This window comes from Mytilus galloprovincialis, chromosome 5 (genome assembly GCF_965363235.1).
Source record: "Mytilus galloprovincialis chromosome 5, xbMytGall1.hap1.1, whole genome shotgun sequence".
NCBI classification, from domain to species: Eukaryota; Metazoa; Mollusca; class Bivalvia; order Mytilida; family Mytilidae; genus Mytilus; species Mytilus galloprovincialis.
This window is the reverse complement of record NC_134842.1, coordinates 6,545,903-6,563,544: the sequence shown is the minus strand read 5'-3', so window position 1 is coordinate 6,563,544 and position 17,642 is coordinate 6,545,903. Positions and strand designations below refer to the sequence as shown.

General features: G+C 32.5%; 2 protein-coding genes across 2 annotated transcripts; both read right to left on the bottom strand.

Annotated features, from left to right (window-relative positions):
- Window positions 1-1,880: 1,880 nt before the first annotated feature.
- LOC143074285 (cellular retinoic acid-binding protein 1-like) lies at window positions 1,881-5,787 on the bottom strand. The gene is made up of 4 exons (XM_076249817.1): window positions 5,622-5,787; window positions 4,274-4,443; window positions 2,384-2,500; window positions 1,881-2,117 (listed from the first exon to the last, which is right to left on the bottom strand). The coding sequence occupies exons 1-4, from the start codon at window positions 5,710-5,712 to the stop codon at window positions 2,064-2,066; spliced, it is 432 nt and encodes a 143-aa protein (XP_076105932.1). The 5' UTR covers window positions 5,713-5,787; the 3' UTR covers window positions 1,881-2,063.
- A 3,034-nt stretch (window positions 5,788-8,821) lies between these two features.
- On the bottom strand, window positions 8,822-14,127 carry LOC143074284 (uncharacterized). Its single transcript, XM_076249816.1, has 5 exons — window positions 14,008-14,127; window positions 12,182-12,351; window positions 10,111-10,271; window positions 9,136-9,311; window positions 8,822-8,912 (listed from the first exon to the last, which is right to left on the bottom strand). Exons 1-5 carry the CDS (start codon window positions 14,066-14,068, stop codon window positions 8,863-8,865), a joined length of 618 nt encoding a protein of 205 aa, XP_076105931.1. The 5' UTR covers window positions 14,069-14,127; the 3' UTR covers window positions 8,822-8,862.
- Between the last annotated feature and the right edge of the window lie 3,515 nt (window positions 14,128-17,642).

The following is a 17,642-nucleotide window of genomic DNA, read 5'->3' as shown; positions in this document are numbered from 1 at the left end:
TAGGACTAATGGACCATGAGCCAAATATTCTCTTAGAGACTCAAATGTATCAGGCAAGGAATCGTACCCATGACCTCCAACATTAAATACAATATATTATTTTGTTAACACAAATAAAACTTGAAATACATGTATGCTCTCTTTAAAAACTTAGTAAAGTGGAATGACAACATTGATACCATGTATCACGTGAGATATTCTTGAACATGCATGGCATATTTGCTACTGAACGTTAAGTATCCAAATGTTATATCAATCTAAAGTTAGAAACAAATACAATAACAGCCGAATCATCTTATGATGTTTTGAAAAAATCAGTCCATGTAGTTATCAAACATGATATTTGGTGAATTATTAAAAACACCAATCGACTTAAATACTGCCAAATAAATAGGATATCAAAATATATGTTTCAGTTGATAGACGGTCATTCAAGATTGTACGAAACGGAACTTAAACCTTATATCATGACATACACATTGATACATATGAATTGGACCTTGCTTTACTAAAATGTATTGCACCAATTTCAATTTAATTTGAAAGATTGGAGCTGTTAACATTAGCTATTAAATAGTATTAATTAAACAAATGTAATCATTAAGTATACGTTTGCGGGACAGTTTACTTGTAACTAAGCAACGAATTGTTTGTTTGTTTTCCTCTTATAATTCACTGGTATATTATATTAGATTTTTGTAGATGTGAAATAGAATTCATTAATGTACTAACAATTTAAAAAAAGGTGAGGAAATCATTGAGCTAAACTGAGCAAGTCAGAGTTTTTTTTGTTTTGCTCGGTTCAAGTTCCGAACCTTAGAATTCAAACTTCAACGTTGGAAACATCTCTTAACTCACTCTTTTTCTGTGTTTACTTATGAGTCTCATTTATCAATAACTTTATCCATTTATCTCTCAATAGTGGATGACAGTTTCATTATCTTTCCTTAAAGTATAAAAATGCACTCTCACCCTCTCTTTTTCTCTTTATGTATATTCAGCGCACTCATTTATATATAATAACTCGGACTTCTTTTAAATTGAGTTTTACTGGCAACATTTCTGAGTGTCTGTTTCTTGCACATTGGTTTTAGGTATAAAGGGAGGGTTGAGGTGTCGCAAAACATTTATTCCCTCCACATTTTTGCGCCTGTCCTGAATCAGGAACCTCTAGTCTTTGTTTTCTTTCTTTCTTCACTTTTCTGTCTTTTGACAAAAAAAAACATATATATATTCAATAGATATACCATTCTTTACATACATGCTCACACATATAATTTGTATTATATTGCTATAAATGTTAAATGGAGAAAAACTCTTAAGTCTGTTTGACTTGTGTCTTATCCAATTTGTACTTGAACAAATAAAATATGTTTAAACTAAAATCTGGCCTTTTTTTAATATAAAATAGAAGATGTGGTATGATTGTCAACGAGACAACTATTCACAAGAGACCAAATGACACATAATTTTTAAACAACTAAAGGTCACCGTACGGCCTTCAAATATGACCAAAGCCTAAACCGCATTGAAATCTGTAATAGGCCCCTAAATGATACATGCAAAACAGTTCAAACGAAAAAACAAACTGCCTAATCTATGTACAAAATAAATGAAAGAAAAACAAATTTGTCATGCTCTTGACTTGGGGCAGGCACATACTGTACATATGTAATACATCAACAAACGGCAACCAATAAACTACAGGCTCCTAACTTGGGACAGGCTAATAAGAATGTGGCGGAGTGAAACATGTTTGCGGGCGCTATCCCTCCAAACAAGGGACAGTGGTGTAACAATCTGTTTTTTAATCTTTTATCGGGTTATTGTTTCTTTGTAACATTCCCCATTTTTGTTATTTTTATGTCATAGATCCACTCTTTGAGTACAGACATATCTATTTACTTCAATTCAAACGTGCTTCTCATATAAATCAACTTATAGGATGTGTGACTAAAACGAACAAAAACACATATATACTTTAGATACATATATATATATATATAAATTAACATTATGCACATGAGCCAAAGTATCTATTGTTGTCAAAGAAACATTAGTTCTTATTTCATCTTCTTAAAGAACCTTTTACAAACAACATCACCAACAAACAGTGTCTGAAAATTGAAGAAAAAAAGAAATTGAATAACATTTAATAAGAGATAGACGACATTTAGAGAATTTACATATTTCATATGTGCAGATGCGGTGGTATGCTGATGATTAGGAGCTGACCTAGCACTTCAGAAAAAAGTGTATAGGTACATAAGATTTATATTAAAAACTAGCAATTCAGTTATGAAAAAATATTCATATTTTATTTTTCATTTGAAGTTTCATATAATTTTCACTTCCACATTTATGAGTAACATGTAAAACTTACCATGACTAGTTCGTCATCAACAATTTCACGGTGTACTGTTTGTGATTTCATCTTATTTTTAGGATCTATTGGAGTTTGTACGATAATAAGTTTTCCTTCTTCATATTCTCCTTTAGCCTGTAAATGAAACAAGCATACTTTTAGTAAAGAAATTACATGACAAAAGAATTTAAAAAACAGTAAGGAACCTGATATACAGTGGTTGTCGTTTAATTGTTGATGCGGTTCAAAAGTATTTCTCGTTTTTTTATGCCTCATTTATGGACATTATGTTTTCTGGTCTGTGCGTCCGTCCGTTTGTTCGTACGTTCGTACGTTCGTTCGTCTGTCCGTCCGTTCGTCCCGCTTCAGGTTAAAGTTTTTGGTCCAGGTTAAAGTTTTTGGTCGAGGTAGTATTTGATGCAGTTGAAGTCCAATCAACTTGAAACTTAGTAAACATGTTCCCTATGATATGATATTTCTAATTTTAATGCCATATTAGAGATCTTATCCCATTTTCACGGTCCACTGAACATAGAAAATGAAAGTGCGGATGGGGGCATCCGTGTACTTGGGACACATTCTTATTTTTTTTATATATATATATTAGACCATTGGTTTTCCAGTTTGAATGGTTTTTCACTAGTCATTTTTGGGGGCCCTTTACGAATTGCTGTTCGGTGTGAGCCATGACTCAGTGTTGAAGGCCGTACTTTGACCTATAAAGGTTTAGCTTTACAAATTGTGACTTGGATGGAGAGTTGTCTCATTGAAACTCATATCACATTTTTTTATGTTTAAAAACAGAAGGGACCGTTATCAAATTTCTCTTTGGCAACAAAATACGGAATGAATTAACACTTTATAAATTTCGTTCGTCCTACGTCAGGAACGCTCAAAAACAAAATCAGAAAAAGGATAAAAACGAAAGCCAAAAACAATAACTACCTGGACACTACATAAAAGTTTAAAAACTACTCCTCTGTAGGATGATATATAAAAAAAGATATGATACATTTTAGCTTCTGGTTGTACGTCTATATTCAAATATGAAAAGAAGATGTAGTATGACTGCCAATGAAACAACTGTCAATGCAGATTACAGACAATGGTGTGACAATTATACAGGTCACCGTGCGGCTTTGAAAAGAGAGAAACACCCATATCGTATAGTAAGCTATAGTTGTCTCCGTCCGTTAACACATCTGTTTTGCGATTTATTTTATCTGTTTATTCAACGGTTCTAACTTTATTACACACTTATTATCAAGTTTTCAAGTTTTTATTAAATCAGGAAAATCAATACAAGTATAATGATGTCTTCCCCCACATTAACATGATATTACATCACATAAATAAATATATATTATGTATGACAAAATATCAAATCAAGGTTAAATGAATAAAATTACAAAGATTCAAAGCATAATTGTATGTAATGGCATATATTTTTTGTGTCATCAATATTTTGTGGGTTAAGTAAACTAATAATGGTTTCCCTTTAGTTATAAATGTGAGAAAATGGAGGTATAGTTCATCAAGACAGCTCAAAATACAATAGAAAACCTATAGGTTGCACTTTGTAAATTTAGCTATTTCAAAAGTCACACCTCTTTTAGGGAGCTATATAATATTCATAGATATGTTTAATTTGTTAGCGTATACTGGTTCAAGATATGATCTCTGTGTTTCATCTCATAGAGAAATAACTTTTAAATGTTACCAGTATAGAAAAACATTGTAGCGCCTTAAAGTTTCACGAAACTTAATAGTAAAAATGAAACATTTTTAGTTGCAAAGGGAGTTCCTGTGATAAAATTGTAATGTCGACATTTACAAAATTGCAACCTTTCAAACAAATAAAAGTCAACATATTAGACTACACAATACAAGTTAACAATAATAATGTACCTTCATCCAAGTGCCTTGAATTTCCTTCATATATTCTTCACCCAATGAGAATTCGTCCACGCTAGTAAACAAACCTGTTTTCATTGCTATTTTAATTTTCCCTCCCGACATAGTGAGTTCTGTTTCAGGGGAAACTTTTGTTGCAACTTTTCGTAGTAATGCATTAACCCCTGAAAGGAAGGTTAAAAATTTTTTAAAAATCTGAACATTGGAGTTTAAATTACATAAATTACATAAATTGTATGTGTTTACTTCGTACTATGTTTGTTATTGTCATCATTTGTTGCTGTTGTTGTTGTTAGTTTGCCAGCTTGTTTGTTTGAGTGATTGTTTGTTTGAGTGATTGTGTTTGAGTGATATTGTTTGTTTGAGTGATTTTTTGTTTGAGTGATTGTTAGTTTGAGTGATTGTTTGTTTGAGTGATTGTTTGTTTGAGTGATTGTTTGTTTGAGTGATTGTTTGTTTGAGTGATTGCTTTTTTTGTTAAACTTTGTTGTGTTTTGATTGCTAATAAACTGTTAAAAAAAGCTCTGAAATATTGCAAAGTTATACAAACTTGACGTTGTCATTATTCCCCTCTGCTTTATAAAACTCTCGATTTTCTTTTTAACTGTTTGTTGGATGATTGAACCGTTCATTTTCTTGTTGTCTCCGAATCATTTTTACTTGTTTAATTTTGCATATTATTCATAAAATTTAGTTTACAATTTAAAGCAACAACTAAATGTCTCCTTTGTTTATATGCACAATAAGTTCGAATCATGTGCTCTTGGTGCAACTAATTATTACTAATTATATCAATCATATTATCGTTATCCTATATACTTAGGGACAGGACAATTTGTTTTTAGCGCCATCCCTGTTTTGCAAAATTCGTCATTTTTGTTTTCACTCGTATTTTCTCGTTTTTGTTTCTGTATTATATGAACATGATATACTTAAGATAACTTGTATTGGTTTTTTACTTTCAACTACACGTTTACTATCTGCAACGGTCACTAATATATCATAAAGAACCTTTGTAAAAAACAAAGGGAAGGGGAAGGGCTGACAAAAATACTGTCCCCAATAACATATGATCGTTATTCGATATAAGAGTGATTTGCATGTACTAATTGTATTTAACAAATGTATATTAGTCCATTCATCCAGAATTTATATAAAAAATGGGAGGGGCTTCACTCGTATACTCCTCAACCTTACGGATAACTAAGTAAACACACCATTCTCATGCATTATCATCTACATGTGTATGCATGATTTAATAAAAGAATAACTGACACAATAACATAGTTTTGTGCATAACAGCGGCTTGGAAATAAGTGCACAACGTAAGATCTGTACATACCAACCTCTTGTAGAAATGCTTCAAAGTTTTCACTTTTGTAGATTTTCCATCTCCCTCCGAATTTCTGTTCAACTTCGGTATAAACTTCCATTGTTCTATTTTATAAACATAAGATTGTAATTCGAATGTGAACTTTGTTGCAACGATCCGCTATCGTGGATAATTTGTTTGTTTTATTTATCTTTATATATTATTCATATCTATACAAAATTAATGTGATTTTAAAAACTGTTTGAGTTGTCACATCTGTTTTTGTCAGTTTAAGCTAACAGTGTATCATAAATACATTTGATTTTTTTTGATCTATTTAAATTTGACAGTATACTTTTAAAAAAATGTTTTTTTTCCTAAAAGCGTAAATAATAGAAGTAAGATGATATCAATGGGCTAATATTGCAAATGAAAGTGGAAAAAGACCAACAACATGTACAGCATGGATGACTGTTCACGTAAAGCGTCAAAGTAAATGATCTTTAAACATGTATATTCGGGACAAGAACCTTTTAATGTTGTAGGAATACTAATCTCCTTTGACTAAACCGACAAGATGAGTTGGATTTTTAACATGCTAGTTCCAAATTTAACATTCTGCAGAAAGATATCAGAGGCGGATTTAGATGGGGACAGGGGGCACAGGCCCCCTTTTCCAGAATAGGAATTGGTTGATAATAAAGGGTATATTGAAGCATGACCGGAGCGGACCCTCTCTCCAAGGCAGTCAGTGGGCCCGTTCTTGATCCGCCACTGGATATGTCACCCTACTAATACACATTATTTTGATTTCGAGCAGAGCAGTGTTTGATCTTACTCTTTAATGGGTCGTATAGTCAGAAAAAGACCCGACTTTATAATAACTATATATGGGGTTAATACTGCACAGATCAATGTTAATGTTCTGTTTTGTTTCAATTTTAGCCATGGCGTTGACAGTCTATTTTCGACTTATGAGTTTAAATGTTCCTTTGGTATCCTTCGCCTCTCTATAACACAAGAGAGAAACGTGTATGTCTATATAAAAGAGAGGTTTATTTTTATTTATTGATAATTAAGAGATATATGTGAGGCAACATACGGTCATCAATACTAGAAATAAGTGTAATAACTAAGACAGAGATATCTTAAGGGCTACATGCAGTCTTCAACAAGTGGCAATGTACAAGTAAGACACAGTATTCAAAAAGTGGCAATGTACAAGTAAAACACAGTCTTCAACAAGTGGCAATGTACAAGTAAGACACAGTCTTCAACTAGTGGCAATGTACAAGTAAGACACAGTCTTCAAAAAGTGGCAATGTACTAGTAAGACAGTCTTCAACTTGTGGCAATATACAAGTCAGACACAGTCTTCAACTAGTGGCATTGTACAAGTAAGACACAGTCTTCAACTAGTGGCAATGTACAACTAAGACACAGTCTACAACAAGTGGCAATGTAAAGTAAAACACAGTCTTCAACAAGTGGCAATGTACAAGTAAGACACAGTCTTCAACTAGTGGCAATGTAAAAGTAAGACACAGTCTTCAACAAGTGGCAATGTACAAGTAAGACAGTCTTCAACTTGTGGCAATATACAAGTCAGACACAGTCTTCAACTAGTGGCAATGTACAAGTAAGACACAGTCTTCAACTAGTGGCAATGTACAACTAAGACACAGTCTTCAACAAGTGGCAATGTAAAGTAAAACACAGTCTTCAACAAGTGGCAATGTACAAGTAAGACACAGTCTTCAACTAGTGGCAATGTAAAAGTAAGACACAGTCTTCAACAAGTGGCAATGTACAAGTAAGACACAGTCTTCAACAAGTGACAATGTACAAGTGAAACACAGTCTTCAACAAGTGGCAATGTACAAGTAATACACAGTCTTCAACTAGTGACAATGTACAAGTAAGACACAGTCTTCAACAAGTGGCAATGTACAAGTAAAACACAGTCTTCAACAAGTGGCAATGTACAAGTAAGGCACAGTCTTCAACTAGTGGCAATGTCCAAGTAAGACACAGTCTACAACTAGTGACAATGTACAAGTAAGACACAGTCTTCAACAAGTGGCAATGTACAAGTAAGACACAGTCTTCAACAAATGGCAATGTACAAGTAAAACACAGTCTTCAACAAGTGGCAATGTACAAGTAAGACACAGTCTTCAACAAGTGGCAATGTACAAGTAAGACACAGTCTTCAACAAGTGGCAATGTACAAGTAAGACACAGTCTTCAACAAATGGCAATGTACAAGTAAAACACAGTCTTCAACAAGTGGCAATGTACAAGTAAGACACAGTCTTCAACTAGTGGCAATGTCCAAGTAAGACACAGTCTACAACTAGTGACAATGTACAAGTAAGACACAGTCTTCAACAAGTGGCAATGTACAAGTAAGACACAGTCTTCAACTAGTGGCAATGTACAAGTAAGACACAGTCTTCAAAAAAAGTGGCAATGTACAAGTAAGACACAGTCTTCAACAAGTGGCAATGTACAAGTAAGACACAGTCTTCAACTAGTGGCAATGTACAAGTAAGACACAGTCTTCAACTAGTGGCAATGTACAAGTAAGACACAGTCTTCAACAAGTGGCAATGTATAAGTAAGACACAGTCTTCAACTAGTGGCAATGTACAAGTAAGACACAGTCTTCAACAAGTGGCAATGTACAAGTAAAACACAGTCTACAACTAGTGACAATGTACAAGTAAGACACAGTCTTCAACTTGTGACAATATACCAGTAAGACACAGTCTTCAAATAGTGGCAATGTACAAGTAAGACACAGTCTTCAACAAGTGGCAATGTACAAGTAAACCACAGTCTTCAACAAGTGGCAATGTACAAGTAAGACACAGTCTTCAACAAGTGGCAATGTACAAGTAAGACACAGTCTTCAAAAAAAGTGGCAATGTACAAGTAAAACACAGTCTTCAACTAGTGGCTATGTACAAGTAAGACACAGTCTTCAACAAGTGGCAATGTACAAGTAAGACACAGTCTTCAACTAGTGGCAATGTACAAGTAAGACACAGTCTTAAAAAACGGAAGAAAAGTTGTGTAGTAATGATGATAATGTCCACTACTCTTTTCTGTGAGTATGATTTGTGCGTTTTCGTTATATTCAAGTGGGTACCTGTGTAGTAATAAAACAAAGTCCAGTAAAAAAGAGTCCTTTTCTCTCAAGATTAAGGTTAACAAAAAATAAGTCGTTCAGCGAAATACAATTTTATTGATGATTTTCATTTTTCTGTTATAAGTCCATAGAAACAGAAATGACTAAGGTATCGGCAGTAACAGCATCTGTAAAATACAAATTAACAATTGTAACTTTTGTTATGTTGTTATTTGACAAATCAATCTTAAAAGTGAGGATAAAAAAGACTAATTTACCCTATGAAATTCATGTACCTGTTTAAAGTTTAAAACCTTGATACGTTGTTTGTATGGTAGTCTTAGAGTATCAAAGATGAAATGAATTGAATTTGCCGAAATGTAGTTTTTATCAACTTGAAGATAGTAATACCTTTTGTCCAATTGCGTCCATTTTTGGTGTACATGAACACTGGATATTTGCTGAACTGACCCCATTTACATACTTCATGTTTGTCCTCTACACTGAACCAACCATAATCATTAGGACATCCATTATATTTTTCATTGATGTAAAACCTCCGTGAATGAACATTATTAACGAAATGCCTGCAATATTAAAAATATATATATATAACATCGTGGCCACAAGTTAAAAAAAAATAATTTCTGTTTAGTATTAAATTTATATTAAGATCCATTTTGTTACATCTTGTGATCAATTTTATTTGGCAATCGCCAATAGCAGTCAGCAGGGTTAAAGAACATCAGTTGTTCGACCTGTTAGTCAAATGCGTTTTGTTTAAATATACTCTTTCATTTTTTTGGTCTTTTGGAAAATGTTGTTTGTGCTGTTTTTAGACCCTTCTACAACGAAATTTGTTTTATAAAAATTGCGGTTTTTATCCAACGCAATCATAGGTTTGAACGTAGTTTTCAATTTAGACTCGTATATATAAGTTATAATCTTTTGAACATCCTGCATATTTTTCATTAATAAAGTACCTCCTAGTCGGACGTAATCAAATTCGTTCTTTCTTCATTGGGATATTGCTGTTTATTGTTTTTGATTAAATCCCATGTGAGTTTTGTAGATTGCGGTCTATCTTAAACATGGTCCTTGTATAAAATCACAAAACTCTGATTTCATCACACAAAATAGAGTAATGTTTAAACTTTTAATGTATTTCAATGACAAGTTTAGTAATTTAGACTTTAGTCTTTTAAATGGACATACTCGGTGAGAATTTATCATCAATTTTTCACGTATTGTTACAGCAGGTATGACAGAGCTAACCTTTCCGCAGACCAACACATACACACATTTCACCAAATATAAAACAAAAGAGTACTGATAGCCGCTTGCTTTTTTGCCTGCCACTATTTCTTCCGATGTTTAAAAACTTACCCTTCGGCAGAGAAATAGTTCGTTGTACTACAAGGTGTTAGATCCATGAAACTGCTTTGATACAAGTTTTTCTTGGAAAACCAGTTTAGGTTATTTGAATTTTTTGCATTAAATGTCAACCAAACTACCGGTTCATTCTTTTGGTAGAGTTCAACTTTAACCTTGAAAAAAAAGTGAAATGGAGTAACAATGATAACAAGAGGCTCTCAAGAGCCTGAATCGCTCGCCTCTTATTTTTTTGCTTAAATCTTTCATCAATGATTATTTTTGCTTTTCAATATATATTAATAAGTGGCTTAAAAATGCCATTTAAATGTTCATTGTATCTGTCATATTTTGTTCAAAAGCAAATAAATGCATTTTACCCATATGTTCCATTTTAGCCATGGTGTCTTATGTTTCTTGACGTACAAGAAAATAAAATACAAAATTTATACTAGATTCAGTTGAGAAGATTTTTAAAGTAAAAAAAAAACATAAACAACTTGTGTAAAATGTCTTTAAAGGGCAATAACTCTAAATTCTAATAAAAAGGTGCTAACTTTTGTTATTATAATTGTGTTAGGTGTCAAATCTATAAAGAAAAATAGCTTTTTGTTTACTGTAGGCTAGCTGTTCTTGTCTGGCAGAATAATAAGTTGGTTACGGACACTACACTTTTTTGAAAAATATTTGTTTTCTACTATGAAATTTCAATAATATTTTGTTCGAATCATATAATTTGTATAACTGTGTTTTATTTTAGTAATATTAAATCTGAGTATATTGACATACATAATAAGTGAATTATCTTGTAAATACTTAATGCATTGAAAAATGTATAACGAACACCATATTTACAAGTGGAATGCATGTTAAATTTTTGAATTATCTCAGATTTTTGTAATGTTGGAATCATTTTAATCGCCATTATCTGTAAATGATTACGAGAATTGATCATTACGCTTACTGTTAATTTGTTTTTTAAAGATAACAATAGTTTATAGTTTGAAGGGCAACCGCTTAACGTCTAAAAATGATCACTTTTGGACCACTAATCTCGCCGGTGTTCAAAAACTATTTTTAAAAGATACAAGCTTAAAATTTTGAACGAAGTTAAAACTATCAATACAAATATTAAAAACAGAAAACTAGTATTCTTAGATGTGTTTTTGTGTTTTGTTTTTTTGTCGTCTGGTTTCTGTGTTTCTGGAGGTATTTAGATATAGGAAGATGTGGTGTGAGTGCCAATGAGATAACTCTCCATCCAAATAATAATATATAAAAGTAAACCATTAGGGGTCAATGTACGGCCTTCAACACGGAGCCTTGGCTCACACCGAACAACAACCTATAAAGGGCCCCAGAATCTATTAGTACACGTTTAACTGCAACCATTCGTAAATCGTTTGGTTTAAATTGTTCCAGTATGTTTAGAGTAATCATAGGTAGAAAAGGTTTATTTCTATTTTTACAAAGACACATTTTAATAAACAAGATTGCATTTATTATTCATATCCCAGTCATCTTTCATTTTAAGGATTTTAATGGCGTTAATATATACCCTTAGTTTATGAAAAATACTATTTATAAATTTCTTTATGATTTACCTTTTTGTTTATCCTTTTATTCATAAATTCACGATATACATTGTATTCATTTTAATTAGAATATGACCGCGCCGGTAGTCTCGTAGTAGCGTGCTCGCCTGGAGTGCAAACGATCGTGGTATCGACCTCGGTCTAGCAAATCAAAAACTCGAAAAATGATATGTCATCCACTAGGCAATCGGCATTCAGAAATAAGAGAAAAGACTGGTTGGCTTGGAGTCAAAATAATGTGTATGGAATGGTTACATGTCTTTCGGCCAAAACAAAAATGTTACCTTGGGAACTAGAAAGTTGAAAATCACGCTCACCGTGTCGTTAAACAAACTTGGTTATCATTAGTTTTACAGTATCATGTTCTCGTCCTTAAGATGAATATGACACTGGACTTTAACAATATATCAATCCCTCGATTTATGTAATAAAATAAAGTATCTTTTTATAAAAGATTTTCCTTTAGGACAATATTTATCTAATTCTAATACCATTTTAATATTTGCTTCCGTCCAGTGATCAATAACATGGTTACGCAAGTGTTTTCCTCTGTCTGTAGTTTTAAGTATGGCTGGTAGTTCATTACACATCGATGGGGTTCTCCAAGAATCATATACCGACTGTCCATTCTTTTCAAAGGCTACGAAAACAGGAAACCACACTAAAAGTATAAATATTAGCACAATGTTATCACACAATGTCTCTGATGGAACACATTATCATAAATTTATTATCCCTCATTTAATTATTTTCTATATTAAATAAGAAGACAATATTTTTACTAATTTTTCAAATTGCAAGCGTTGAACTATTGGACTGGTCAAAAGTTTCCAACTATTGGACCTCGTTGAAACTATTTGAATACAAGCGTCATTGAATTTCGCGGTATTTCAAATGCAGCTACGGGATTGGCTAATGTTGAGACTATGATACTGCGGGAGTTGCATGCATGAGGTCGCGTTTTACCTATTGTATGTAACTATGTGGTTGACGTCAATGCATGACGTAACCTTACCATTCAGAATATATACATGTATGAATTAAATATGAACATGAACAGTATGACTATGTTTCTCCTTTTTATATTACGATAGTTGATTAACTCTTTACCATTCGGCAAAAATTGCACTATTTTTGCCGCTGAGGAACGATCAAATTTCAATCAATCATAACTTTCTTATTACTGTTACATGTAGTAGACTTGTTATATTTCCTATTTTGTAAATTCGGAATTTCAAAATATATCTATAAATTCCGAATTTACAAAATAGGAAATATAACAGACTTATCAACTAAGACTTTTTATAGATAATAGTTTTTACAGGTTTGCATCCCATCGGCTACGGAACCAGACGGTTAAAATTTGATTAAAATCACTTATTTTCAATGTTATTTGTAATATTTATTTTTAAGTTGACCTTTCACATACAAATATTAGATTATAATAAGATATTCAGAAAGACGTAAAACCTGCATTTTTTTTTTACATCTTTAAAAGAACACACAATGTGGGATAGTCTGTAAACCAGGGGAAAATAGGGGAAAGGGGGAAAAAGGAGGGAATTATGGTTTTAATTCAAAAACTAGTAACACAAGTAGTAAGAAATGCATTTTATTTATACTATTTGGCCTCTGGAACCACAATATACACGTTTTTACTGGTATGGGCAGAAATTCTAAGAAATGTTCACTGTTTGTATTCGTTTTTCGTAGAAATTATTAAAAAAAATGACTCAATGAACCTCCATTTTATAAAGCTCAACACAAACCTGAAAGAAAAAGATCCATAACGGACCGATTTTTGCGCTTTATAGCAACCAAACACAATATTTTCATAATTCGAGATTTACACAATTCTAATGTTTTTTCTATTAAATTTTAGCTGATTTCTTTTTAAAACGATGATAGCTTAATTGCTTTATTCAACCACAAAGATCAATCCCAAAATACACAACTGCCATTTTAACGTGTAGCTGAAACTTTGGTGAAATCTGTCGATAATCAAATGGCAAGGACTTAAGGTTTGAATCCAAATTTATAGCAAAAAAGTGCGTACGACCCAAACGGTAAAGAGTTAAGCCCCGGATTTTATTGTCTGTTGTCACTTTCGGTATAAAAAAAACCTTAGTGGCTGAATATTTGTGAAATAAGTTTATTGTCCCCTCGGACACAACTATTGCCCTCGGCTACGCCTCAGGAAATAGTTGCACCTCGGGGACAATAAACTTACTATTACATTCATACTCGGTCAATAAGTATACATTAAGAAAAAATCTAATAAAACAAAACATTTACAAAAATGTTCTTGATTACTTACCAGTAGAATGCACGATGGATACAAACGAAAACACACACAAACAAAGTAACACATTTGTCATAGTTGATTTCCAGTGAATGTTTGCTGGGTTTCCTATTCCAGGAACATGTTAAACTTATATCACCATACAGTCAATACATAAGAATTCAATACCATCATATTACAAAGGTAAGTAACAGATTGAAAGGTATATATTTCATATACGTTATATTTTGCAATATCAGATTTTCCATTTCTTGGGTTGATTTATTCTTCTAAAGAATGATCAAAGTAAAACAGATTTGGTCAAATTGATGATTTTCGCAAAAACAACCTAAATTGAAATGATCATTTTGTGTATATGGCTTTATGTATCTATCTTTGTTCAATCATAATATTTATTGAACTTTATAAAATAATTGCCTATTCTTCAGCGATCCACCAGAGTCCAAATAAGGTTGATGTAAGCAACTATATATGATGGTATAACAATGAGCGAAACCATACCGGATTTGAAGCTTATACTTACTGGGACATAGCGGACAGTATGGAAATAAGTAAAATTATATTACAAATTAAAGGTACAAATACAAATATTCAACCATTGTTTAATTGTATACGTCTAGTAGAATAAGATCCATTAATTTTGTTTCTGTGTTTACCTAATTTTTATCGGAGGAGTTGGATGTTGGTCGTTGACATGGTCTGTTATAATGTTGTGCTGGTCTTTTTTTCCTGGTTATCTTTTTATTTGTTAAACTTAACAACCCTATATGTAAAACATGGTGAATTTGTACTGCAGTTGAAACACACAGAAAATAACTGCATCGATAGATAGTTTATAAATATAGAAACATGATACAACTGTAAGGTAGATTGGTTTGCACTAATTATAATAACATATGTTTTTTTTCTTGATTTATCACGTGTTTTTAGCATTTTGTTAAGCGCCTCATATATGACCACGCGCTACAAAAAGATCTCGTCTGACGAACAGGTTGGTCCGCTCATTTCTACATATCCTGCTCTCTTTCAATTTTGAACATAATATTCTCATGTTACCGGTTACTATTCTGGTTACTATTCTATCTCATTTTGTTTTTATCAAGCTAGAAGTTCGAATATCATTTCGCAGAACCAGTCGTAAGTTTTTTTTGTGAAACCGACTCCAGAATACTTTCACAGCTCACTTTTGAAGGGTTATATATATATTTCGTTTGATATCCAACATAGAATTAAACATTAGTTTGTAGTCTGCAGAGCCAGAAAATCGGATACCCCAAAGTATCACAATAAAAACAGGCAATGATTCTGATGTTATTAAATAATCTGAGAAATTGGTAACGCAATTCATAGAACAAGAGATAGACACATAGTGTTTTTACACTTTAGAAAATTGCTCACAACTTAAGACGGTAAAAGGAATCTTGGACATTTGTTTAAGAAAGTATCCTATCTTTCCAAAACAATTTATAGCAATAAAAACCAGGTGTTTTCGACCATTCATGACCAGTATTAAAACTTCAAAGCGTTCGATACTAGAATTGCTGGGCAAATTTCAATTTAATGAGTTTGTTATCACTAGCCAGTCAACACTGAGGTCGTGAGTTCGAACCCCGCTCGTGCGGATGCACTTGAATCCAATCTTAATTGACTAGGATTGTCAGTTTTCCTATCGAAGGTCGGTGGTTTTCTCCGGACACTCCGGCTTCCTCCAACATTAAAAACTGACAGCCACGAATCAGTCTAAGTGCGGTGCTTAAAAGTGGCGTTAAAACACACACAAAAAATCAATCAATTAATGAGTCCTCCCTTTTTTTTCAATAAAGTAAGATCGGTTTAATTGGAGGGTAATTTTCTTCTGGAATTATCATGGCGTGTGTAAAATATATATGTATAATTGTTTGCAGATTGATCATGCATAACCCAAGATAACCTCAATAAACTCGTATGCAGAATTTCAACAGAACACCTTTTTTTAATAAAGCAAAAAAACAAAAACAAAACCAACGAAAGGAGAAATAATATAGGAACAAAAACCCAGCTCATTCGTATTGACCCATCTGTAAATAATGTATATCAATTTGTATTCATTAATATTTATATTGAAACCCATATTGATGAGTATGAAATTGACAAACTTACAAAATTAACAAACACAATCAGGTGATAATTAAGCTTTTACCAAATGTAACAAATATGTTGGCAATGAAGAAATCAAGCATTTTGAGAAGATAAGTTTCAGAGAATTTATTGTTTGAATCAGAGTGATTCTTTACAAAATAGGATTCATCCCTCCCCAAGACAAGATACTTGTATCTACGTTCGCCATTCTATTTTATGAAACAAAACAATACAGACTCTTTCAACTTCGTATTCTAGTTCAAGTCCTAATACGTGTGTCATATTTGGACAGATTTGTAAGAAAACATATCTTAGGAAAATTAATACTTTATGAAAATTATATTCTCATCCCAGCTCTGGGAATGCTGATCGCAAAGATTAAATGTAAATGTAAATTTTGATTTTTTTTTATATGGCTAGAAAGGTGTGATTTCGGTAATTTCGATGGTTTTTCCCCTGAAATTGACAAACTTACAAAATTGACAAACACAGTCAGGTGATAATTAAGCTTTTAATAACTTGTAGATTTTCGCGGTGAAAATGAAACTTTCTAGGGGAAATGCACATATCAAAATTGTACCTTTAACACTTGTTGAGGTAATAAATATCTTTTTAACGGAAAAGAAAAAATAAATATGATGAAAAATTTTGGATCTCAAATTGCTCAAATTGAGAAAACCAGAACAAGTTACCCCAACCGTCAATCATTATGTAACTACCTGCGTTTTGAAGGGTTATGAACCTTTTGTGTCTGAAGGTTTTATGTAACTTTTAGATGATAGTAATACTACTCTTCAACCCTTAAAGATATTAAGAGAAACCTGAATCTTAAGGTATGTGATAGCCAAAGGGCATATTCCAGGGTTAGGAGAGCTTTTGGATTCATGATGTAGAACTAAGTTTTTTTTAGTTATCCCTTTAAAGATGTTAATTTGTAATAGACAATTAATAACAAAAGAAGTTACGTCTGTTCATCAAGGCTACGTTAAAGATTTACTGCTGGTAATGTTTTCTCACGAAATGAAGAAGTACCCACTTGTTTCTTAAAAATACAGACAAAGTAAATAATTTAAAGAATTTAATAGAGTGACCTAATACAGTATATATGGGGTCAGTAAATTTCACATGGGGTGAGAGCGAATATATACCGTATTACGTCACTAGCACACTATGTAACGAATTTATCTTACCGACTATCTTAATGTGTGACATTTAGGCTCGTTACCTATCAGAATGAACAAGTCTTCAATACTGTTAGCATTAAGAAATTACCTCCATTGATCCTACAAAAACAGATGCCAACAATAACAACTTGTTAGGTTTAAATGTGTTTTATGGATTTATTTCAATCTTAATCATCAATTTCTTCGTCTGTACAAACCTTTCAGATTTTTCTCAGTATCGTTTTGTTTTTATAAAGGGACGTAACACCACTACTAACCGTGTATGAAATAAGCTCCGCCTCCCTTCTAACCTAATATGAAATATACACGGTCTCCACGCGGACGCTTTTAACAAATCACATTCCTAGA

Excerpts from the sequence above, each read along its gene's own strand:
- LOC143074285 (XM_076249817.1), bottom strand. The coding sequence starts at position 5,712 with ATGGAAGTTTATACCGAAGTTGAACAGAAATTCGGAGGGAGATGGAAA. Across the intron at positions 4,444-5,621 it reads AGCATTTCTACAAGAGGTTG|GGGTTAATGCATTACTACGA; the intron begins GTATGTACAGAT and ends CCTTCCTTTCAG. Across the intron at positions 2,501-4,273 it reads TTCAAGGCACTTGGATGAAG|GCTAAAGGAGAATATGAAGA; the intron begins GTACATTATTAT and ends TTTCATTTACAG.
- LOC143074284 (XM_076249816.1), bottom strand. The coding sequence starts at position 14,068 with ATGACAAATGTGTTACTTTGTTTGTGTGTGTTTTCGTTTGTATCCATC. Across the intron at positions 12,352-14,007 it reads ATCCATCGTGCATTCTACTG|TGTGGTTTCCTGTTTTCGTA; the intron begins GTAAGTAATCAA and ends TTATACTTTTAG. Across the intron at positions 10,272-12,181 it reads CGGAAGCAAATATTAAAATG|GTTAAAGTTGAACTCTACCA; the intron begins GTATTAGAATTA and ends TTTTTTTTCAAG.